The sequence below is a fragment of the Poecilia mexicana genome, unplaced genomic scaffold (genome assembly GCF_051168715.1).
Source record: "Poecilia mexicana isolate PSO_F unplaced genomic scaffold, ASM5116871v1 scaffold_18, whole genome shotgun sequence".
Taxonomy (NCBI): Eukaryota; Metazoa; Chordata; class Actinopteri; order Cyprinodontiformes; family Poeciliidae; genus Poecilia; species Poecilia mexicana.
The window spans coordinates 20,681,861-20,707,691 of record NW_028263387.1 but is presented as its reverse complement, the minus strand read 5'-3'; the positions used below and the strand labels follow the sequence as shown (position 1 = coordinate 20,707,691).

At 40.1% G+C, this 25,831-nt stretch overlaps 1 protein-coding gene across 1 annotated transcript in view; it reads left to right on the top strand.

Moving 5' to 3' along the window:
- Positions 1-25,831, top strand: part of LOC106928770 (neuroligin-2-like) — a 151,043-nt gene that overhangs the window by 97,983 nt on the left and 27,229 nt on the right. The window contains exon 4 of the mRNA XM_088016049.1: positions 11,765-11,914. Coding sequence (XP_087872175.1) covers positions 11,765-11,914 — 150 coding nt within the window. The remainder of the gene's footprint in view (positions 1-11,764; positions 11,915-25,831) is intronic.

Here is a 25,831-nt window from a genome sequence, read left to right as displayed (position 1 = left end):
TTTTTTTTTGGGTGGTGCAGAAAGTTTTCTAGGTTAGCGATTAGCTCGCTAACATTTTTCCTGTGCAGTAATTGCTGCTGATATGCCGGGGGACGTATGGGATGTGTTTGCTTGCGTTTGGCCTGTGGACTTTGTTGGTGTGATCTTCAGCAGCATATTGAGCGGAGAGGCGGGTGTTTGCTTGCTGTGGCAGGCGGTGGGTTTGGTGGACAAACAGCGGAGCTGCCAGCATCGTCCAGCTCCATGCTGGTCCCCACAGCCTCAGCTTCGTAAGCTGACAGAGGGAACAGTGTGTTTCTGTTCTCTCGCTGCGTTTTTACCTTCTCCTGACATTTGTTCTGTCACTGGCAGTGGCACCAAACACATCCGCTCCTCTACCTGCAGCCATTGTACACATTCCCCACACATATCCATCTGGGGATTGGTCCTAATGCACGTTTTGGTTTATTTTGCCCGTGGTGTATTTGAGTAAAGGGTGAGTGTTGGTTGGGCGCTTTACCTTTTTGCTGCAAGGCACCAGCGCTGCCAGCTGCCTGATTTATTACGTTTATTAAATCCAAACCAAATTATTAGGATCAGACTGAATGAAAGGAGATCTATAAAATGCAATAATGTCAAATAAAAGAACAAGTGAATGAAGGCAGAAGAGAAGCTAAGCAATGTTGGTGGAATCTACTAACTCCCTCACTCTTTTGTTTCCTAGCAACAGCCCGTTGAGTAACAAGTGGTTGCCTAGCAACAGTCTGTTGAGTAACTGGCGCAGCAGCAGTTTAAGGTTTTGCCACCGCGCCTCATAGCTGTTCAAAAATTTAAAAAACGGGATAAAACAGGAACGGTCACACTTCCAGTTTGGCAATATTTCAGATATTTAAAACAAAAGACTAATCAATAATTACTGATATTGTGATATGTCTTTTCAGCTGTATGCAAGATTAAATAGTCTTGCCATTACAAAATGTAAGGCTTTGTGACTTACAATTTTTAAAAATTAATTTCAGAGATTTTAAGGCCTTAATTTAAGACACATTAAGTTTAAGCCTTTTTTAAAGTCCTGTATTGTTATGAAATGATTTTCATTCAAGCACTAATTGATCTTCTCTCATCGGTCGGTTCGTTACCAACGATTCACACTGGAAGTCAACAACTCCCCAGCCTCCCAGTGGGAACCAGTGATTCCCAGTGGGACCATCGCCCCGGTGCCTGGACACACACAGAGGATCCGTCTGGCCTTTGGCTGGATCCAGTGAGCTCTAATGAATGCCTCAGCCTCTCTCGGTGGTCAGGTCTGCTGCTGTGCATCTCATCACGTCCCATTCATCACCGCCCGGCCCGAATCACAGCAGCTGACCCCTGACCTCACATCGATTCCCACACATAAACAGGCTCCTCTCTTCTGCTCCGTTAGCCTCCGTTAGCGCCGCAGCTTCTGTGTTCCAGCTTCTCACGTTACATTTTCCTTTGTTTTGTTTTGTTTTTTGTCTCTGCTGACCATCGCTGCACAAAATCAATTTATAAAAATGAAGAACTGCGGACTGTTTTCTCGAAACCAGATCTGGGGCATCACGAGAAATCTTTTATGTATAAATCACACGCTTTTGAGGTTTCTCTTCTGAATATTCAAAAAGACAACATTCTCACGGACTCTGGTGGTTTCAGTTTGGACTCAAGGAAGATAAATATTTACAGTTTCAAGATGAATCTTTTTTATTCCGACGTGCGTTTGGCCATGAAACGGAGACTCTGGGGACGAGAACGCTCCGGTAAATGCAAGCCGTCGCCAACATAGAGACCAACACCTCCAAAGTTACACAGCACATGAAAAACAGACACGTTTCTATTGGCTTTACAAACCAAGATTAGTTGGTCGTGAATGGAAACAAAGCAAAACCAGATTAGGTTTTACAGTTGAAGAGGAGAGAGTATAATTAAAAGCACAGAGTGGATAAAGAGCCTCGATTGTGTTGAGGTGTCTGACTGAGGAGGTTTCTCTAAATGCCTGAATAAAAATAAATTAAATAATTCATTTCCCGACTCAGAAAGAGGTTTTCGGCTTTGCACTTTCTGGCTGGGTCACTTTGACTGTGCCGCCGATTCTTGGTACAACAAAGTAAATTAATTAGGGTCGTCCTGAAGCCAGCCGCATGTCGCGATTCTGAGCACTTCGATAAATTACGCCGCTTCACAATACAGGAACTATCTTAAAATGCCGCCCGCTTTTAAAATTGATAAAATTGTACCAGTGCTTTTTTTCCTCCTCCAAATTAAAAACCTTATTATGGGTAAGAGGAGATTCTTGTCCAGCTCAGCTTTACAGTGGGATAAAGTTTCACATTTGATAAAACAACCAGCAGTTCAAGTTGAGCTGAAAAAGTTGCATTTAATTTAGCTGCACAAACGTTGAGGCAAAAGAAATCCTCCTGAGGTTTAAAATATTATAAGTTATGGATGTTACTTTTGAATATTCTGTGTAATTCTGTATATTCTGCTCTTCTTTTTCCAAATTAATTTCCTTTAGAAGCGCTACTTCTTAAAGTTTTCTCTTTTTCCCCTCAGTTTTGGTTTTGTTGTGTCTTTTGTTGTGTGAACAGAAAAGTTCTTGGCTTTCTTGTGTTTGATTTCCGTCTTTAGGAATGAATGTTGCTGTCATCTCTACTGTCAAAAATATTTTTATTGAAATTCTGTTGAACTTGGTTCAGTTCATTTGAGTTCAATTCACTTTTGTTCAGTTGAATTATGTTAATTTTGGTTCAGTTTATTTCAATTCACTACAATTTAATTCAGTTCAGTTAAATTTAAGGATGTTGTAATAATTAGCCATGATAAACAATTAGAGCATTGATAAATCAAAACAGTGAGAGTTTGGGTTTTTGTGACAAAGCTGCTTAAATTCATATTTTTAACATGGTAATCATAATAAATCCACACGTTTCATCTGAAGATTATAGATATAGTTTTGTAAAGTTTCTGTTTTCTCATTTTGAGACTGCCATCTTTTTAATTTTGTTTCTATAAAAACACGGAGCCTCTAGTGGTTGGAGGACTAACTGCAGGTAGAGTCATGTACAGTGATGTACAATGTTTTTTTTTAAACCAACAAATATTTTTTATGTAGTTTTGCTGTGTTGTTTGTTTGTTTTCTGGTTAGCGTTGGTGAACAGTCACCAGTGTCTGTGTTGGGTTACTAAAAAGTCGAGTGGGGAACGATATCGGATCAGGGAACGATATCGGATCGGATCAGGGAACGATATCGGATCAGGGAACGATATCGGATCAGGTCTTTCAGGTATTTATCTAAATTATTTTCAGTTTCTTTACAAGTTAGAGCAAAACTAACGTGTTCCTTATTATCACCTCTGCCACAAACGAAAGAAGCTTCTGCTTCGGCTGCTCATTCATGCATTCATGCTTTGTCACGGTCTGCTTCAGAAACGGACAGCAGTTATGGACCGAGCTGAATCGGACCATCTGTAGGCGCCTTGTTGCTGAAAAATGATTAACTGGAAATAATCTTTAACATATTCCCACCATTAAACCGCTGCAATAATCTCACTCCTCTGTAACCTTTCTGTTAATTGGAGCACTCAGACGTAGGGCCGCCGTGTATTTACACACAGATGACAGTTCCTGGTTTGCTGGGAGCAAATTTTCCCTCTTATTACAGTGTGGAGAGCACATGCAAAAGGTCAGTTATTATCTCCACCTCCCTCAGCGGCGTATGGAGACTAATGAAAATAGAAACGGGGTCAAAACCAAGACAGGCGGACATGCAAGAAAAGAAAATGCTGCTTAATAAACAACCAATTTTGGAAATAAAAAGCCTAGAACGCCTTCCTTCCTATTAGAAGATGATATCTCTGCCCGTTTAAGCATCAGTTTCAGAGCAAGGTCCAAATCGCCTCGCAAACGTGAAGGAATGAGAGGGCAGTGCCTCAGTGGGCCGCGCTGGGTGGGCCAGTAAACTGAAACACTCAACACAAGTCCAGGCCTAATCGTCTCTTTGTCTCCGTTCTGCTTGAGAGGATCAGCAGTCGGGTTAAGCTCCTCCGGGTGCCAACCCTCCGCTCCTCTCTGCCATCCTGCTTTGTTTCCGTTGCTTCCTTTCTTTATTTACAGAGCAGAGCTGGGTTATTCAAGTTTCTTCACCTTTTGAAACCCTCCACCCAATTACTCACTGCCTTCAGATGTGGTTTTTGTAAGATCTGTCAGGTTGCACATCCTGCTTCTGTGGTTCAAATTGTAGAAATGTGGAAACATTTGGAAACATTACGAAACATAACATTCTGTTTAATTTTGGATATATATTTTGATTTACAGATACTTAAAACAAATCAAATTTATTTTGCGTCAAAATTCAGAACTTTGTACTTACCTATTTTGACTAAAGCCTCAGTTTTCTCTAAAGTAAAGACTCCCAGAGCACGATTCAGCCACCACCATGCTTTGCTGTTGTTTTGGTGACATCTGGAGCATTTTCTGTACCAAACAAACCTTATGGACTGCAGCCCAAAAATCAAGCTTGTTTTCATCAAACACTTTCTGCCTCGTAGTTTAGGAACCAGACCTCGGTGTTTTCTTTTGAAGAACACTACTCTGTTTTGTTGACCACATTCAGACTTAGTTTTTATTCATTTTCTTCAATATTTCCATATCCTGTAATGTCACTACTGTCCCATATTTTATTTTAAATTCATTACAGAATGACAATGTTAAGGATTGTGTTGGCATCCTTCTCCTTACTGATACCTTTGTAAAGTTTCAACCCTTTAAAAACTGGATGGATGGAGAAGTCCTAGGACAGCTGAACTTTCTTTTAGGTTGATCGTAGATCTTTTAATTTCAAACTAACTGAAACTGGGTTAAATCGAAAGTATTTATTTAAGGGTGTGCAAATTCATGAAGCGAAGTCAGTGCAGCTTTTTTGTTTTAATACTTATACTGTAGTACATTTGTAATTTTACAGGATAAACGTCACTTTATTTGGTATAAAATGATTTATCAAAGTCTTGTTTGCATGCTCAGTTTGCAAAACTCACAAAATCTGAATTGGAAAGAAACAGAAGCGCCTTAAAAATCCAAATACTCAAGTTGTTAACGTTAAAAGTTGAACTAACGTCCCCCTTAGCGTTGCTGTGAACTTTCGGCAAACATCAGCAGACGACGTTCGCAAAAATCAAACACCATTAAACGTTATCTGCCGATGTTTAATGATGTTTAATTTTAATGTTCGGCTTAATATAGGTCATCAAAATGACCCATATTAACGGCAATAAAGGCTGCCAAAGTAATGATAAAATATACTTGTATGATGAAGGCATTATCAGTAAAACTTTCATAGTAGAAACGAGAGTCTGTACTCTGCACCTTCCAAAGCATCCGTTGATGCTTATGTGGAAGTTTTGACCATCTGCTGATAATCAGTCATACAATGTCTGGGATTTTCTGGAGCTTTGCATGAAAAAAAAAAAAAAAAAATAGAAAAAGTGCTGCAGTCCCGTTCTACCAACTGTCCCTTCGGTTGTGCTGTCATGTTTGCCTGCAGACAACAGCTCAGGTTCTCCCTGCGGAGCTGATTAGTTTCAGTTTTAAAAAAACATAGTATGTGCTTTCAAACTATAAATGTTTGAATCTGCTCTGGGAGGATTTCATTAAATAAAAAAAAGAGAGAGAGAGAGCACAAGACTGCAAACCTGACCGTTTTCCTGACTGCGGGCGCTACATGCTAAACGTGGGTTCAGGTAGAAACACGACAACGCCAGAGGCGGGAAGAGAGGGAGGGAAGAAATGAGGAGAAGAGGGATGGAGCTTGTAGCCCCCAGAGGGCTTTAGTCCTATCTGTCAGTGTGGCACAGCCATTCGCCCTGTAAGTGATCCGTGGACACAAAGTGCACAGGTCAACCATGACAGCCCACTCAGTGTGTGTGTGTGTGTGTGTGTGTGTGTGTGTGTGTGTGTGTGTGTGTGTGTGTGTGTGTGTGCGCGTCACAGCCGGGTATGGGAGGCGACACGAGCGCATCTGCATTCTGTCCCCGCCGCGCCGCCGCCTGTCAGCTCGCAGGATGCAGAGACGCTCGTGTGTTGCAGGTGTGTGTGTACGCCGGGAGTCGCTCGCTAATGAAATGACACGGAGGTAGGCGACGTGGGCAGAGGGCATCGGAGGGCCGGAGATGCGCTGGAGCAATATGTTGCCAAGGCAACAGTCAATGAGACCTCGGCCACGTGAGGCGGAGGGAAGGAGAGCGAGAGGGAGGAAGGAGTCAACGTGAAGCAGTTGCCATAGTGACTCTCTGCTGCAGCTGCCTGTAAATTTATTTCCCCGTCAGAGGGATTGTTGTGTTTCATTTTAAAGTGTCGTGCAAAAGTTTTAGACCTCTGCTGATGTCTTTGCACGTTACTTCTGGAGACAAGGACGTGGTTTGTGATCTTCTGACAGGTTTTTGGTAGTTAGTTCACCAGGTTTTCACTGATCATTGCAGTACTTCCTGGGCTTTTTCACCTTTTCTACCTTCGATCCCCATTTGATTAATGCTAAAGTTAGTAACTTCTACAAAAATATGCTTCTTTTTGCATATTTGTTAAAACTGTCACCATGTCGTAACATTACGATTTGAAAAGATCGATCTCCTCCTCCTCCCTGAGCTGCTATGACCATCTGAAGAAAACCACCACTTCCTGTCAGAAACAACCAATCAGAGCCAGGAGGAAGGTCTTAGTGCTGTCAATCACTCTCATGTACTTGCTACTAAATGTGCAATAGGTGAAGAAGCAACTTACTGTTACAGAAAAACTAATGCTAACTAGCCTTAGCTAGTTAGCATTAGCTTTAATGGCAGGCTACTGTCACCACATAGTGATAATTTTAATAAACATATTTTATAAAAGTTACATTCTGCAGCTTTAAGTAGTAAATTTACCCAGTCACTTTGATTCAGCTTTGAGCATCAGATTTAAAGTCTTACCACAGATCTTCAATTGGATTTAGGTCTGGACTTTAACTGGACCACTGTAACTCATGACAATGCTTTAGAATAGGATAGTTTATACTTTATTAATCCCCAAGGGGAAATTGGTTATTCACTGACAAGCTACTCCATCTAAGGTGTTAAATATTAATAGTACAAATATAGACATAAGAGATAAAGTTCATAACACATCTATACCTAAGAGTGATGTAAACTAATGTTACATTAACGGTGTAATCTGAATCTGTCACTCTATGTTTAGGGTTATTATCCTGCTGGAAGGTGAACCTCCAGCTCATCCCAAGTGTCCCCAAAACAGGCTTTTTTCCAAACAAAGGTGGTGGAATCTACTGACTCACTCTTTGGTTACCTAGCAACAACTTGTTTAGCAACTTTTGGTTACCTAGCAACAACTTGTTTAGTAACTTTTGGTTACCTAGCAACAACTTGTTAAGTAACTGGCACAGCAGCAGTTTAAGGTTTTGCCTCATAACTGCTTAAAAATAAACGGTGTGGAGTGAAAACTGTGGATAAAACAGGAAATGTCACATCACCAGTTTATCAGTGTTTCAGAGATTTAAAACAAAAACGTAATCAATAATTATCAATATTGACCGATATGAAACATTTATATCATGACAGGTTTTTCAGCCCAGTGTGCAGAGATAAAGTGACAATATGTGGTAAAGTTCAAAGGTTGTGAATACTTTTCTGACTTATAAATAAGTCCTGGTTTAAAGGTTTCATTATTTAAGAGATGAAATATGTAAAAAAAAAAAAAAAAAAAAAAACTTTTAAAAGATTATAACTTTGGTCTCATTTGAGGTTAAATATAACCAATTTAGGAGTGATTTAAGAGTTTTCCCTCTTTAACACCCGAGCTTATCATTACTTTGAAGCATTAAATCCATATTTCAGCAGCTACTCTGCACATAAAGGAGGGTTTCAAAGGGATTCCGAGCGTCTCTATCTCTCTTCCGTTCGGTAACAGATGCAGTAATGGTTATTTATGTGGTTGATCTGCTCCACTGCTCCCTCATAACCCCCAGGCCTGCAGACAAACACACACACACACTTAGCACATGCTCACACTGAAGCCATCCGGGGCTGTCACCGTGCCACAGTTCGGAGTCTCGTGTGCCATATGCTTCCGTCGGCTCCTGGCAGGAAGGAGCGTCCCGCGGTCAGCTGGGAGAAACGGTTCAAAGGCCAACGAGGGCCCATCAGGGACAGTCCTGCACGCAAACACACAGAGCCGCAGGAGCTGGCTCCGGCTGAAAACTCCCGTCACCGCTAACTGGGTTCAGTCTGAAGCTACGTAGTTTTAACGGCAAAAGCCAAAAATCATTGCAGCAGTTGAGACACTTTACCAGCATGAACAGATTCTACGTTCACACTGCAGCCTGAAGTGACCCAAATATGACTGCTTTGTGAAATCGGATTTTTTATTTTTTTTTTCTGCGTGGTCGTTCACATTTCCAAATATAGGCGACTGTGTGAACTGTAAACAACCTGAAGGTGTCCCGCATGCGCAGTAGAGGGCGCAGTGACGTCACACAGAGAGCGCGTGCTCAGTGTTTGCGGAAGTAAACACGGATGCTAATGGTGTAGCATTTTAGAGTTGACCAGAGCAGCACATTAACAGCTTAATCCTCATTAATGTTGTTGTTTTTCTTCCCGCTTGTGCGCATCAGGATGCAGGATGTTGACGTTTGTCGAGTAACAATGACGGTCAGGTGGATGAATGCGACCTGACCGTTCAGACGCTGGTCGCATTTGAAAAGATTGGATACGTGTCGGATGTCCAAGTGGCCTGGGTGGCATTTTCATAAAAAAGATCAGCTACAGCTCACATTAACGCGAAAAAGATTCTTTGTCTTCACCTTGAAGGATCTTTATGTCGAATTTTCAGAGGTGAAGAGGCTCTGTATGTGTCTAAAATTAAGACGCATTCAGCTTCAAGTACATGACTGCTCTTCAATCAGGGGAAACCCAGATAATAATAAATGTAATCAAGGGATATATATTAGGATTGATTGTGAGTTGAAGAAAAGGGGCTTTTTTGCTGCTTTTTTGGGTTTAAAAAAAAACTGCGTTACATTTAGATCAAACTGGTTTTAATTTTTTGCCTGGCAGAATGTATTGGTATAATATTAATAAATAGCTCTGGTTCATTCATGTCTTGAAGATTCAGGATGCTGTTGTTGTGGTACAAGATGTCCAGATGTGGTTTGTTCGTACTCACTTTATGTATCATCATTTTTCCAAGGTAGTTGTCTGGATTTAGATGTGAAGATTTATGGAAAAAGATTAATTAAATGTATGAGGAAAACCAGACTAATGGCATTTCTATCAAGGGAATTCTTAATGAAGTGACATGCTTCACTTTAAATGAAGATAATCAATCATTCCTCTTAATTCTGGTCTTCCAAGATTTGACCTGACATTTATATGTGAGACATTTATAATATCTCTTCATGTTTTACCCCAAAGCTAGAACCACTAACGAGCTGTGCTGGTGTAAAACTGATACTGTCAAAAAATAAAAACAATAAAAAATTATGTCCTCTGAAGATTCCCTGCAGGGAAACGGAGCTGTGAAAAGTTTGACACGTCTGTTTCTGCAGCTGAGGGCGAGTTTCAAACTCTAAGGTGCAAAATACGGAACATTTATTCGACACTGGATGTGTCGGCTTCTCTCTGGTTATCCTGATTGCTTACAAAATGAAGTAATAATGTTGGGTTTTAATGGAAAAAATGTTAATGTTTCTGCTTTGTTTTTGTATCCTGTTTGCTTTTGGGTTTTTGGATTTTCCACCTGGGACTTTTAAGGCACATAGAAATGAAAAAAAATCAATTTTTTAATCTTAAATGGAAGTTTATTTCTTTAAATTTCTGTTTCTGCTCATGCTATATGCTTGCATTGCTGTATGTAACACAGCATGACAGCAGGTTTTTGTCAGAAACGCCTTAATTAATCCATTTTGTTTGTGGTTTTATCAGTGTTTTACGGTACAACTCTGCTGAAGGTTGAGGTTTGAAGACATCCGTTTCTTCACAGATCCCTTCAGGTCAAAACACTTTTCAATCAGGTTGAGGTCTAGACTTTGACTGGTCCATTACAAAACATTGATCTTGTCCAGTAATTCTGTTCTATGTTTGGGATCTTTGTCCAGTGTGAGCCCAGTTTAAAACAAACGTCAGCTGTTGGCATACAGCAGACTTCACTGCAGAACAAATCTTCACTTTTCTGCCACCATTCTTGACAGTTTGTGTAAGGAGTGTTTATTAAGAAGCAACGTTGTGAATCTTAGACATGCTGCCTTGTTTTTTTATACAAAAGAAGAGACTTTTGACGTGTATTACAGAGGGTTTGCTCACCTTTAAATAAGCCTGTGTGAGAATATTCCAACAAAATCTTATTTGAACGAGGGATGATTTATTTCAAACAAGCTCACGTTAGTATCTGTTTCAGTTCAAGAAAGAGTCGGATCTTTGAACACAGCGTCTCATTACAGGCCGACATTCCTCCCATATTCTACGTCGGTACCTTTAAACATACAGCTCCAGTTATGCATCAGCTGCCTTCTCTGCACACTGTAGTCTGTAGCTTTGACCGTCTTTAAGCGCTGATGGACATCCATGCGTTGCCATCTTGGTCACTCGTAGCTTTAGGCTCTGTCTTAGATATATTTGCACCTGAGGCCTTGAGATTTAATGCACTATCAGACGCTACACGTCTTCTGGCCACCCTGACCACAGGCCGTAGTTGTTTAGTTTTTCTATATCTTCCCTGTCAGCATCTTTAATGTTAACTGAGTCCCGTGGAGTCTGAGAGGCAGACGTGAACATGGTCTTATATGGGTAGTAACTTTACTTGAGTAACTTTTTTTGAAAAAAAAAAAAAAAAACTTTTAAGGAGTATTTTTACTTCGCTGTACCATTTACTGTTACTTGAGTAATTTTATTAGGAAGTATTTCTGCTCTTACTTGAGTAAAATGTCTGGATTTTCTTCCAACTGAATGAAAAACAAACATGTTTAACCAAAATTCACCAGAAGCAGACACACACCTGGAGCTTTTGTTAAAGTTTCATAAGTTTTTTTATTGAAAGATTTATTGGTTTTGTTACTTTTTTGAGTTGTTGTCATTTTTGTCCTTAAAATGCAGAAATCTTCACTTACCTTTTATCTTTTGGTTTATCTGGTTTTGTAATTTTTAAATATGAAATGAAATGATTGATAATTTGATCAATACTCTTAGTTGACTTACTTTGTTACATAAAGTATTTAATACTTATATGATAACTTTAGCCCATTATGGCCCATAACATCTTAAACAAGTTGAACGCTTATTAATTAATCGTTAAGCTAAACTAATTAATCGATAACTTCTTTGTAGAAAACTCCCAAATCTTTTGTTTTTCTAGAGCTTTTCAAACCTGCTGATGATTTTCATTAGCAGCAGCTGGCTGCTTCTTTTCATTTTAAATTCTTTCCCATCCTTAGGGTGTACTTAGTTCTCCCCGTGGGTTTGTTGACAACATTTCTCTTTCATTACTGTCAGTCAGGACTTTTCAGCAAATGTTTTTCTGCAGGCATCGTGACATTAAAAGGTGCTCCAAGTACATTAAAGATCCATTTTGTAGCACCGACATCCAGTAGGAGGAAAGATTCATTTGTTCGCTCACCTGAACGATTTGCTGTTAATTTATTACAGCCCAACATGTTTGATCAAAACAGGAAGCACAAACATATCTATTGGCTTCTTCGGGCGCTCACCCTTTGTGTGTTTTGTGTGTGCAGATATCCGCGATCGCAGGAAGAAGCCCGTCATGCTGTTCATCCACGGCGGCTCCTACATGGAGGGCACCGGGAACATGTTTGACGCCAGCGTCCTCGCCGCCTACGGCAACGTGATCGTGGTGACCATGAACTACCGACTGGGCGTGCTCGGTGAGCGATCCATCAAACCCCCTGCGGGCGTTCCCGTCCGTAACAATCCACACACACACACACACACACACACCAACGCGCTCGTTCGCTTGCTTGCTCCCCGTTCGCTCATCAGTTATGTATGAGAACACAGCAGACGGTTTCTCACAGCAGACCAAACATCTTTCATCTGCATTGATTACGCTGATGATGGATGACTTTAATAAAAATGCATCAGTTTAATGACAGCCAGTGCAGACATTGATCATAACTGCTTGTTCTATCAGCAGCTGAATATTTCTTTCTAAAGGCTCTGATTGTGTAATTAAAGAAGTTTGTTGAAGGTTCACTTCAGCAAACTTGTGGTTTCTGGACACTCTTTGTCTTCAAAGGAATGGGATTCCTCCCACATTTCTAATTAGCTTTTAAAATACTTCCAAAAGTCTTTCATGACCTTTGATTAGGACCTTTTAAAGGGGCAGTGTTATGTAAAATTGACATGTTTTAATGTTATATCAAAAACAAAGCTGTAGTGTCGCCGTGATTCTTTAATGCAGCTTTGAGAAATCATTTAATCTCCATGACAGCTGTGGAAAAAGCAGCACTCCCCAGTGACTCGGCTCCTTCAGACTAGCCAGCAGCAATTAGCAAACAGCTGGTGAAACTGAGCATCTACTGAGCTCATCATAGGAGCTACTGCTCAGTGAACTGCTGGTAGAAACTTTGTTAAAGGGTTAACAGAGGAGCCATGTTGTGATGACTTCCTGAAGGCGGAGTTTCAGAAAGAGCAGGAGTTTTTAAAGAGACAGAGGCCCAATTTCAAGGCGTTAAATTAGGAAGTAAAACCTCAGTTTTTATAACAACTGAGGTTAACATAGTCACTTCATTATGCTATAACATGGAAAATACATAATACTTCGCCTTTAAAGTACTATAATAAGTCTGGGAATAAGGAAGGGCAAAAATGTTGCTTGGTTTTGAGTTTTAGATCCACAAGTCAGAACTCAGTCACTCTAAATGCGAGCGTTAGCTTCTGTCGGTAACAATGTTGCTGCTGGTTCAGTTCTAACTCACTAAATATTTAACCTTTAGTGGTCGTCTCATGTTATGACCTTTCAGCTTTAATGCAATAAGGGTCACCAGCTGACATTTGTTTAATACGACCGTGCGCTCGAAGGGCAAATATTCCTGACCTTAAATACACTCTGGCCTCCGCTGCTATCTTTCCATGAAGTGGATTTAATTCTGATATCTATGAAGCAGCTGCATTATCTGCTCGACGGCACCGGTCACAGGAATTGCTTCGTGAGCTGGGATGTAAAGCGGGTCAACGGGATGTGAATCAGACACAGAAATGCTTCTTATAAATAATTTTAACAACACCAATCCCTAAATAGCTGTAAAAGTCTCTCCAAAAAGAGAAGGGATGTTAAAAAGAAAGCCGGGGATACCCCCCGGAGAGTCGTTCAGGACTCGGTTTTGTTGTTCTCGACGTAGAGAGAGGAAAACTGATGGATTGGGGACGTGTGTTGAGGGAGGCTTTACGGGCCAAACGCTGCAAACAACAAGCAGCCTGCGCCGCTCGATCTCAGATCGGCCGTATGCAAACCGGAGAAGATCCGTCTAGCGGCTCCTCGGCGAGCTCGTCATCTTTTCGCTGGAAGTGCTCGTCTTCCCCGCCCATTTGTTGCTCACCGCAGTCTGTCTCGCTCCATTGAGATCAAGTAATTTAGCTCTGAGAGGAGGAACATGCCTCTGAGGAGGCAGGTGCGAAGCAAAAGAAACTAAGTGCATTAGATATTTCATTAGCTGCAAAGCGAGTGGGCTCCTGGAAGCTGCTTCCAGAAAGAAACAGAGAGCGGAGAAGAAAGAAGCTGCCAGGCTCTGATTTGTTTGGTGCTGCTCTTACATTGTTTTTGCAGCACTTACTCTGCTTTTATAGCGGTGACACATTTTCATTTGCATGCAATTATCCAAAGTGTTTGGTTTGCAGTCCTTCATTATTGAATTCAAAGTTTTTTTTTGAAGGAAAATGCCATGTGTAATGTGATTATTAGCGAATGAGTGCAGATGGTGACGCCGTCAGAGAATCGACCCGTTTCTCAGCCCTGTTCACTGTAAAACATTTGAGTCATATTTAGTTGTGTCTAATATATTTTACTCTTTAAGTCAAATAAATCTAGTGAGTTTTAGATCTCGAACCTAAATGCGTGAGTTTGCGAAAGACAAACTTAGAGTAATAAAGTTGTGATAACTTTTTGTTAATTTTCAGGTTAACACTTAAAATAAGCGCCATGTTTTTGTATCCTGAGATGGAAGTGTGTTGTTGATCTGACTCTTGTGTTTTGTTAAATTAAATGTTTATTTTAATGTCCTTTTCACACTAAATGCTTCTGAGCTGAATTCGTTGTGATGTTTAATAAAAGTCATTGTTAGATCAGAAATTTTCTTCATACAGTTTGAAACAAGAATTTAAATTATTCTAAATGAAAGTAATTGGTTATTTTTATCTTGATATTGTGAGTAAAATAATACAGAAATGCGTCTCTTTAACGAGGTGAGGGCAGATTTTTTCTTGCCATTTGTGAAATAATTGTTTGGTTTAAATTGCAGCATTAGGTTAAAACTCACAATTCAAGATTAATGAACTTAAAAAAACAATGTTTAGACGACTCGTCTGTTGTTGTTAAATCAACTTCATGAACTTTAATGTCTGAGTTAAAACAAAAAACTATTTTCTCAAATTGCATTTTCAAGGCAGCAGGTGGACTTTCACTTTCAAGTTAAACCACTTTGAAATGTTTTACAGTGTTTGTGATGGAGGAAGCTGCGGCTGTTCAAGCTGAGATTTCTATCAGAACCGTCTTCAGACAGAACCTGCTAACTTATTATTACCCCTTATAAATAATTCTGTCTATTTTTAAGTGATTTGAAGGTTTTTGTTTGATACTGTTGTTGATTTTCCTCAACAAACATGCAAAAGGTTGTATTTTCTGCCAAATCTTCCAAAGTTTTGGCTGTGATTGTTGGCTGGGGCTGAATGGAAATGAAAACGCAGTCAGATGTGACAAAGTGTTTCAGTTTAATTCTTCCTTTTAAAGACAGTTTTGTTGGTTTTCAATGCTTGTTGGATGACATCCACATTTTGCTTGTTTATGCAAACAGATCCAGATCGTTGTGAACGTTTTTCACATTTTACTGTTTAAAACTGCGGATGTTTCAGTTTTATCACTGTAGAAAACCTGGAATTCAGAATGGGGCCAACATTATTTGCTTGATGGCCGGGCTCAGGCTTCTGCAGCGCGTTTAATAAGCCAGCAATGCAACGCACAGAAAGCCAAACAGCATAAAGTTGTGTTAATCTACTTATTACAGTCTAAATAGGGGAGTTGGCAGCTTTTATTGAAGAGGAAAGAAGGGAAGTAAGATGCCGACGTTTACTGGAGCAGCACACGATAAATGCTCCTGCTCCACTCCTATCAATCACATATTCTAGATGATTTGTACTTGTCTTAATGTTTACAAGATGTCGAGCAAAAGCTTACTCAAATTATGGTCTAAAAACCAAGCAAGTAAAGTTGTAATTAAAGTAATATGTCTGGTTTACTTTCTGAATTTTGGAACAGTAACAGTTGTTGGTTGATCTGCTCAACGTAGAGAGAAACCTCCTGAGCAGAATGAAACCTGGAGTTGTTGCTACGTCAAAACGTGCAGCAGTTTCAGTAAGAGACTGCTGTCTTTTTTAGGAACTTACTTCCAACACGCCTTTAATGCCTTCTGCTCCTTTGAAATTACTTCCCAAACCACAGGAATGAAACGTTATTGCATGAAGTCAGAAGACGGCATCGTTCGTTTCAGGGTTCTGTCGATGCTTTAATCCATTTGTGGCTGACGCTAATTGCCACTAAATGTGTTGATGAGACAGATTTCCTCCACAGAACTCAGTCATGCAGATTTTAGAGTTTCTCTTTATGAGGTTTGCAGTAATCCTAAAGAAAAAGAGAAACTGATTGCAAAACGTCTTAAAAACATAAAACCCTATAAACATCCAGTTCCTCTACGTGCCTTTCCGAGAACATTCAGACTTCATGCAGAGATTTGAACTCTCAACCTTTTAGCTGCAAGGCAGGAGTCCCACCTTCCAGCTGCATCTTATCATGATGAGCAGATTTATGCAGTACGATCTGCAGCATGAATTACTTCCCTTGCAGATTCCTAACGTTTTCAGCAGAGACTCAGCGACAGTCCTTCAACACGTTCTTTAAGTCAAGGAGAAAGCAAATTGAGAGGCCGACTTTGTTATTTGCATGCAAAGACACAGCCAGCTCTATCTTCCAAATACGAGAGCCATCCAGAGCAATTTGGCTCTGATTGGGAGAAATGTGAGTAATCTTTCACCCCCATGCATCCTGTATGTGATGGATTCCATTTTCCTTTGACAGAGACAGAGGAGTCAGTGTGTGAGGGGTTGGAAATGTGCATTTTGTGTGTGTTGTGGTTTTCTTTGAGCACGTGTGGCGGCGCGAACTCATGCATATCAATGTCCGCGCTGCAGATACGCCATGTGACGGTTTCTGCTGTTTGCCGTTCTTGCCTCAGCAATCCGACATGCCGATTTGGAAAGGCGAGGCAGGAACTATTGATACAGGCGTGAGAAAACTCACACCAAATGAATAGTGGCTATTTAGTGTTTAGAGACAGACAGACAGAAATCTAACCACGTTGTGTTAGAGAGTCGTGGCCGTCGAGTATCAGTCTTAAACCGAATGCAATCACTGTGTCTGTAAAGTTCATTAATTTAGAGATTTAAACTCACTGCAGATTTTCTATTGACGAGAATGATTAATTGGACAAAATCTCAGGGTGCTGCTAATGATACTCTGAATATCAAGATGTGTTTTATAGCAGCCCAAACTTTGGTTTCAAACCCAAAACGTTACGTTAGAAACTCGTGACTCCAACTTCTACAAGTAAGGAAAACAGATGCTTTTGATACCACAAGTATCGATATATTACATAATGTTTGTGATTTGTTGCAACACTTTTTGGTTTCAATCTCATGTTTTTAAAAAATGTTTCTTAGGAACCACAGTTTTAAATCTGAAACAGTTTGTGTTTGTAAATGTGTCAATAAAAATTATTTTATTATTACAATTTCTAGACTTTAGGTCAAAGGTCAATGGCCTGAATCCAAATGAATTCAGACGGTCGATGTTTGTGTATTTGGTGAACTTGGACAAACTGAATCCTGTTGTGAAGAGAAAAAATGTTTTTTTCTTTTTTATTAAACTCAAATTAAGAAAAAAGTAATTTTTTCCACATAACCATTAAGTAATAATTCTCCAAAGATGTCAACACTATTATTTTTATTATTATGTAACTTTAAATGAAAGGAAAACCTGGAATGAAAGAAAAGACCATGCTCTTAAAAATCCCACTTAACCTTTCTGACAGAAACACCAAGGACAGATTTACAACAAATCTGCCAAAACATCTGTTTCTGGGAAGCCGCCTCCGCTTCGCATCACGTCTCCAAGCAGCAGACAAACCAGACCTTCAGCAGACCCTCACCCTGTTCATGCAGCCAAATGAAACCAGTTCCTCTCCCAGCTGTATGCTGGGCAAAGTGGGATCAGCCAGAAAACCAACAGCAACTTAAACAAAGGGAGAAAGATTCACTGACTAGAGCAGCACGTGTCATTTCTGTAAAAAAGTTGATCTAAATTTGATTTATATGCTTGAAAATACTTTTTATTAACACACTGATCAGTACCATTTATGCACAGCAGGGCTTTACTTCAACTTTGTTGTTCTGAATTAAAAAGATAACAAGAAGGAAGATGGGATTTTCACTATTTCAGTATTTTGACAACATTAAGTTCTTCAGCCACTGGTAAAACGTCTGCATATGCATAACAAATACAGCTGGAAATGATTTCACAAGCAGCATTTCCACTGACCACACAGCTCCACAGTTTGACATTTTGAAACTACATTTGCTTAAAGGAAACACAAACATTTTGAAAAAACTCCTAGTGTTTTTTTGGCCATATTGAAATTGTTTTATTTTGAAAAACTGCAATGGAAACACCTTGTCAGTCACATGATCAACAACCGAATGTTGTTGGTGCAAACCGCGAGGAAGACGATGCGGTGTGTTTTCTAATTCGTTATCTCATGAACAAACTCATTCAAACTTATTTTTTATTTAATAGAAACACCACAATTGCAAAATTGTGTTTTTTCTACATTAGCATAACATTGAAAACAGTTTTGTGTACATTTATAATGCAAACACGGCTATTGTGTGTTTATTTCTCCATTTATTCATCTTATTCATTGTTAAATTTCCAGTTTGTTTTAATTTAAATTTCTTTAAGCGTCTATAAGGACAAGTTTAGGCAACCAGTTGTGTTCCTTACTTGAATAAGTTAGAGGTTTAGATTAAATTTAAACGTTTCTAGATAACGAGTCAGCAACATTTTCAATTCTAAAGTCCACTTTTTCCTTCACAGCTACACGAAAAATAGCCTAGAGCAGCAAAACACAAGATTTTATAAGAAAACGAAGCTACAAATAATTTAATTTGTCAGATTTTAGAAGAAAGTTGGTGATCCTGGGTTCAATTCCCGACACTTTTCTTCTCCTCTACTATGTCATGTAAGGCTCAATAAAGCCACTGGAGTCCTAAAATCTTTAAAAATGAGGCAGAATTAGTGATGCACTTCTATAAATAAGGAAAGTTAGGTAGCTCTCTTTAATATGTAAAGCTCTTGGTTTGAAACTAAAAAGAATCATCAACTTTCTTGTCAATTCCTTGTACCAGTGATGTTGTGTAATTACGCTTCATCGCTTCACGTTAAATTTATCTTAAGGATTTTATTGCATCTTTAGTGCGAGTGCCAGTAAGTGTGAAGGAAGCTGTAACGCGAAAAGCAGCATTAATAAAAGTAATAAAAAACTGGGAAACCACAGCCAAACCTTCCCCACTCAGACTTCACCCTTCAGAATAAAAGCTTCTCATTCCACAGATTTCTGCTCAACTCTTCCTCCACTTTCACCTCCAAATATCCTCTTTTTTTCACTCTTACCAACGGGGGTTCAGGCTTGTCCTACTTACTTGAAAATCCTCCTTGATCTTCGTCCAGAAATCGTCAGACCTTCCCCCTTTACCCTTCCCGTCTTACCTTTAGTACTTTCACAAAGTAATTAAACTATTTGGAACCCAAAGTTTGCACACTGTAGTCAAAAAGCGAGTTATAAAGGATTTATAAATGCTTCTGTGTGGATGGAATAGCTGCATTACCTTTTTAAATACGGAAGATCTGAGTTTAATATTTGAATTTGAATATTTTGCCTAAATATTCAGGGTTGTTCCATAAGATAATAAAAATATACCTTTGGCTTTTGGCTTCTCCCTCTATCATCTAATAACAACGTTATGACTTCATAAACACTTACATGCATTTTAACAGACACATTTTATGCAGCTATCGATAATAAAAACATGCAGAAACAGTTACCCTGCTGATTTGTTCTCGTTGTGATCGCTGCGTCAGTGATTGCAGCTGCTCCAACATGTCCTCCAGTTCCCCTTTCTTCCCGTTAATTGTATTTTTTTGAAGGCGCTGCAGCCTCATCACAGCTCTGCCTCCAAGCGCAGCCTGCAGGCTTTCACAAGCCTCCGAACCCGACTGGATCTTTCATCTTTACAAGCTGGAGACAGAGTTCACAATCGCTGTTAGGGGTCATTTTGATGATAGTAATAATAACACGAGTACGAATTAGCACAAGAATGATAATAAATGCTAATTATATTCATCGTTTCTAGACATCCAAGGAAGTCAATTAAGGACAAATTGATAATACAGGCACTCATGAACATAGTCAACACAGTGTAAATAAATAACAAAAATGAAATATTAAAAGCAATATTAAAAATGTTTGCTTTGGAGCAAAAAAAAATACAGGGTTGTAAATTTGATGCATTGACGAAGATTAATTTAACAGAATCCGCCTGTATCGTCTTTTCTTGCAGAAAATGCTCCATTTCATGTAAGTTTCATGGACATTAAAGTATCTTATATCATCTCAGAGGTTTCCAAAGACGAGGCGCCACTCGACAGGCGGAACAGTAACAATATACAGAAGAGAGACTTGAAAGTTGGAATCGATATTGCATTTCACAGGGAAGTTGTTGGAGGATGGGAGTCGCAGCATCAAGCAGCTGCGTTTTGCACCAGCTGAAGTCTGTCTGGTCGACGGAGGAGGAAATGGTTCAACCAGAACATGTTCGCCTGCATCTACAGCTGCTTGTTTTACTGAGAGTGAGAACGGGAAGGACGGCGCTTTCCTGGTTCTCAAAATCTGAGGCGCTAACAAGAAGGACGCACGAACTCATAACCTTATTTATTGACAATAAATCGAGAGCATTTTAACAAGTTTTTCCAAAACAGATTTTGTTCTCTGTTTGATCACACAACTCAACAATTAAAGTCATATTAGTTGCTTTCCCCTGGAAAAATTACATATAATCTAAGAAAAAACATACAAAATCTTTTTGAAGATTTGGGATCCTTGCCTGCTTCATCTAGATGCGTCTCTTGCCTCAAATATTAAACATCAGGTTTCTTTTTCAGTTCATATTTGTCACACTGTGCATTAAACCCTTTTAATAACCTTTCATTTTATTATAGTTATTATTTTTAGTGGGAAGGGATTGGAGTTTATAAACGGTATTGTTTGACTTGTTGATTGTACTGCATGTCTTATTCTGTATAAAATCATAAATAAAATAATCAAAAAAAGGGAATTAAAGTCATATTTCCTAAAAGTGTGACAAAGACATATGTAAAAATAAGAAACAGAAGGGGGCCTAGTAAGAAGCCTTGGGGAATGCCACTAACAGCAGGCGAGGCTGGTGATCACAGCTTTTTTTACAGAGTTATATGATTTATTTTAGCAGTTATTTTGCTCTCACAGTGTGAGAAATCACATTTTCCTTCTCTTCATGTTTCTTTGACTAACTATCAATTTTAACCCCACTTTTTATTACTCATTTTCTGCTCTAGCAGAAGAAAAAACCAGAAAATGAACGTAATGTGTGAGTCGTACTGAGCTGGATGTTCATCAAGCGTGAAAGTTGTGTGTGTATTTGATGGAGCATGCATTTGAAAACTTAAGGCCAACCAACGGACCCAAAGCGCGTGGCGGTAATTGAGTTTGCGTGAATCTAAACCCCAGTCTTCATTTCCATCTGGCTTACTGAGGGAGGTGGTATTTCGCCCGCCTGTCTGTTTCTGCTGGCATCCTCACAAACAGCTGCATCTGCAGCCCTGCTGGCATCACGCAAATGTTACCCATCACAGCGACGCTCAGACGGCAGGACCCGCTTCGTTCTGTCCATATGCGAATTTAGAAAAATACAGAGAAAAGGCGAGTTTGGAGGGAGGAAGTGGAGAGCAGCAGGCGGTCTCTGTGGGGAATTTGGTGGATTTAAATATGTAATGAAAAGCTTTACCAGGCCACTGAGCACTTGACCTTGGCTTGGCTGCCGTAGCGACAGGGAGGCTTACAGTTCAGACGTCACCTCCGCTCCTGCGAGGTTTTGTACGTGCCGCCTCTTCTGATGCGGGAGATGAAAGTGAGAGCTTGCATTCATTCAGACATTAGCGGTGAGCGCTGAAGCTTCGGCATACAGCGCTTGTGATCATAAGCAAGATACACACAGCATGGAACGAGAGATGAGACGAGAGCGAGGGCAGAGAGCAAAAGGAGAGGGAGGGGAGGAGGGAGGAGGATGGAGGGGGGGGTCTCAGTTTGCCTGTGATGCTAAAAATAAAACCTGCAGAGCCGCTTTCTGAACATGCAGACACACACACACACACACACACACACACGCAGAGCAGCCGTGCATGTTCTGTAACGTTTGCACTGCATGCTGCAGAGATCTTCTGCAGCAATGCAACCGGCTTTTGAACACCGACTGCACACACACACACACATGTGACTTCAGGAATCCTCAACGTCACTATGACACACACACCCACACACACACACACCCACGCACACACACGCACACACACCCACACACACACACACACACACATTGTTATTTTCCTATCGGTATTCAAGGAGTGTGGATGTGAGAAATGCCTGCTCAAGGCTTCGGTGGGGGGTCTCTAATGTGCGCGCGAGGGGAAATCAGGATGAAACGTGACCTGACGGGACCAGAGAAGATATTAAGACACACACCGACACACACACGCGCGCCTCCACCGAAGACACACACGCACACACTGTTCTCAGTCTCCATAGCAACCCTCGACAGAATTGATGAGCACAGTCCTATTGACTCATTGTGAGGAGGGTGGAAGGAGGACTGCGGTGTCTTAAGAGAGCGAGTGTGTGTGTGTGTGCGGGGTGCTGCGGAGTGTGACTTTGAGAACGAGGACAGGCTGCTCTACTCCACCCCGAGAGGTGATTAGCACGTCAGCCGGCCTTCGTCACACACGTGCGATCCCATGAGCAGGTGAAGTTCACACGCCGACTCGCTCAGTGACTGTTTTTTCTTTCATACGTTTGACTCTCTGGATCAAAATCCAACTGTGTAAATCATCCGTTCTCCTTTGGACCAGCCTGGTTTCTTCTTTGCTTCCTCCTATAGTTTTACTCCTCTGGCTCAGGAAACCCTCACATCAGTGTTTCATGCTGAATGTAAGGAGAACATGGATGAAAGGGTTTCAGCCCGTCCCTGTGGATGGACAAAACCCTTCACACGGGAATATTCAAAGCTGATCGTCTTCAAACTCTTCTTGAATCATGTTGTTTATTCTGTTTTTATTTTCTTCTAATCTTTACGAGGTTAAATGCTTGTAAAGTCCTTGTAGAGGCGCTTTTTTACTTTGAAAGTGATGCCCTAAATGTAACCTTTAATGTTATTTTTAACTCGGTTAAAACGTCCACATGATTCTTTCTCCTCTTGATCTTTATGGCGTAGAGTTTGAGTTTGTAGCAGTAGTTACTCACGACTCTATTTGGTCTGATCGATTTTACTCACTTTTAGGTTTAATCTGCCTGATTAATCTGCCCTGTCACTGCTGGACATCGTTATCTTATCTGACAGGACCGTTTTGCAAAGAATGACATTTGTTTTGGTTCTGAGGGAATTAAATAGACCTACATTTAAATCGAACCTGCTTGTAAAGTATCTTGTGTTGCTATAAATACACACAGACTACTTAAAATGACCAGTTTCTCAGATTTTACTCTTTGTAGGATTATGTTTGAGTAAAATGAACATTGTTCTTTTATTCTATAAACTAATGACAACATGTCTCTGAAATTTCAAGCAAAAATTTAATATTTTTTAGCAGAAAATGAGAAATGGTCAGAATAAGAAAAAAAGAAAGATCCAATGCTTTCACATCTCAAATAATGCAAAGAAAACAAGTTCATATTGATTTAGAAACAACAATAGTAATGTTTTAACTCAGGAAGAGATCAGAAATCGATATTTGATGGAGAAATCAGGAGGTTTTCAGTGCAGTTGGCTCTTCGTTTTGTTTCCAGAGCCGTATTTTTATCGAGGCGCCGTCGTTGCATGCCGAGATCAGGACCGACTCGCTGACTCTTCTCCAGTAGGGCGGATGCAGATATAAGAGAGCATAATTCAAAATAAGCTTTAAATTTTGATGATTTAGACATGAGTTAGAGAGTATTTTACTGGTAGAATTAAAACGCTGTTTAAACTTTTATACAGAGGTGTTAAAGTCAGTCAAACGGAAACAGAGTTTTCCCGTTTTTCACCACAGGGTGGCTGAACTCCTGCGTTTTGGTGGGATGGATGAAGTGAATCGAATTAAACTGAATTCAAAGATGTTTAAGTTTCATAGTTAAAGTAAAATGAAAAGACAAAGCCAGACGGAAGATGTAGCAGGTCTATTTATAACATAAAAGTTTTAATAAATGGAAATCAAAGCAGACTGAAAACATGGTTTATGTTAGTTTTTTTTTTAAAGTAAGCAGTCAGATCTTGTGGTAAAGTATATAACACACACACACACACACACACACACACCCCCACACACACACACACAGAAAACAAAACGTAGCTTCTGTTGAGCTGTGATTAAGTTTGTCTGCTCTGAGCTGCTGCACAAATATAAATACTTAATAGGAGCAGGATTCAGTGGAAGAGGACTATTTATGAATTTAAATGTCTCATTCTGAAGCAACAAAACCCAAACTGCTCTCCAGTAGAGAGGAAATATGTTTGTGAACATTATGCACGCCCGCACCATTAAGTCCCATAAAATTCTCCCTCTTCTGTCCTCGTTTGTTCACGTCTCTTGTTCCCTCTGACTGTTTCGTGCGTCGTAGCTTCCTCTGTCCCGCTCCTTTCCACTTGATTTGCTGTGGGTGCTCTTATAAAAAAAACTGACTAATGGGGCAGATTATGCTGATGTATGTTTCACATGTCAAACAATCAGCTTTGTAAGTGAGAAACCATGGGCTGGTAATGGCTGCGGATGGATCATCATTACAGCGAGATGACAGGCGTTTGAATCACGGCTCGGCTCTACGGGGCGAACTGGGAGCCTCGCTTCTCCCATGGGGGACAGCGGTGTTGTTTTGGGAGCCAGAATAGCATCCCCAGTGTGTCTGAACGTTCGTACTGGCACCCATAAGGACAGGCTGTCAGCGAGCGCACACACTGCAGGAAAAGACGGGAAAGCAGTTGGAATTAGTATGCGAGGTCTGCCGCGACGCTCGGTGCTGTTTGTGTTCGCCTTTGAGCTCCGTTTGGATCAGCCAACATAAAGACGTAATAATTAACATATGGCATGATTCTACATTTATGTTTCTCTGCTCTGTTAGCGCCGTGTTGGTTTCTCTGATGCTCTATTCAAACGGGAACATTTGCTTGGACGGCAGCAGCAGATAAATCCCTTTTGATTTGAGTTTTGTGCTACTTGAGTGATTTTCTTGCTTTTCCTCCCGGCGGATCTCAGTATTCCTGAAAGAAATGCCCCGAATGAACAAAAGGAAGGGAAGTCTGAGTTCATTTTTTCTGCAAATTGTTTAATTTGTTCGGCTTCTCCTAAAGCGACAAACATATTGGTGAACAAAACAGCAGCGAGGCACTTTGTACAATTTGTGTTTTCTTTTTCCCTTTCAAGCCTAATGTACTGGATTGTTTTCATGCCGTTTGCTATAATTACGCAGCATGAATATTTAAAGTTGAATATTGTTGCTATTAGACGTTGATCCTTACACAAAATTACACAATTTAGTATTTTATTTTATAGTTGTAGGTTATTTGTTTCCATTTTTAAAGTAAGAATGTCAAAGTATAATATGAACTTAGATATTCCTGCAGATGGATTTATGGATGATCCGAAAATAACAACCTTCTTCTTATTCTAGAGTCATCCAATCATCCCCACAGCATCATCTTACCTCCACCGTGTTTTATGATTCGATAAAGTCTTGTTTCTCCGCTTCTTGTTGTCCAAAATATTCATATTGGATCATTTGTTTGAGATGAAACTTGACTTTCATCTCAAGTAGGCATGGCACTGCAGTTGAAGGATGGATGGAGAATTTAAGTGTGCAAATAGCGTAGAAATCCTGCAACATTTTCTTTTTGTAAAAGCAGCTAATCGTCCCTGCAGCGTGATCAGGCCTCCAGTCTTGTTCCCTGCTTTTTGTTATCTGATCCTAATAAATTGGAATCAAAAATATAAAGCCTATCTTCACGTCTGATCATTTATTTGAAAACTTTTAGTGTGTCGCCCTCCAGTCTGACACTAATCTGTAGAGCAGACTGGATGGAGCAGCTCAGGTTTATTTTTCATACACTTATTCTGAAAACAGCGGGAGCAAAGTCTAGACACACAACAGATTTTTTTTCTGAATCAGAAAATCAACAGGGTG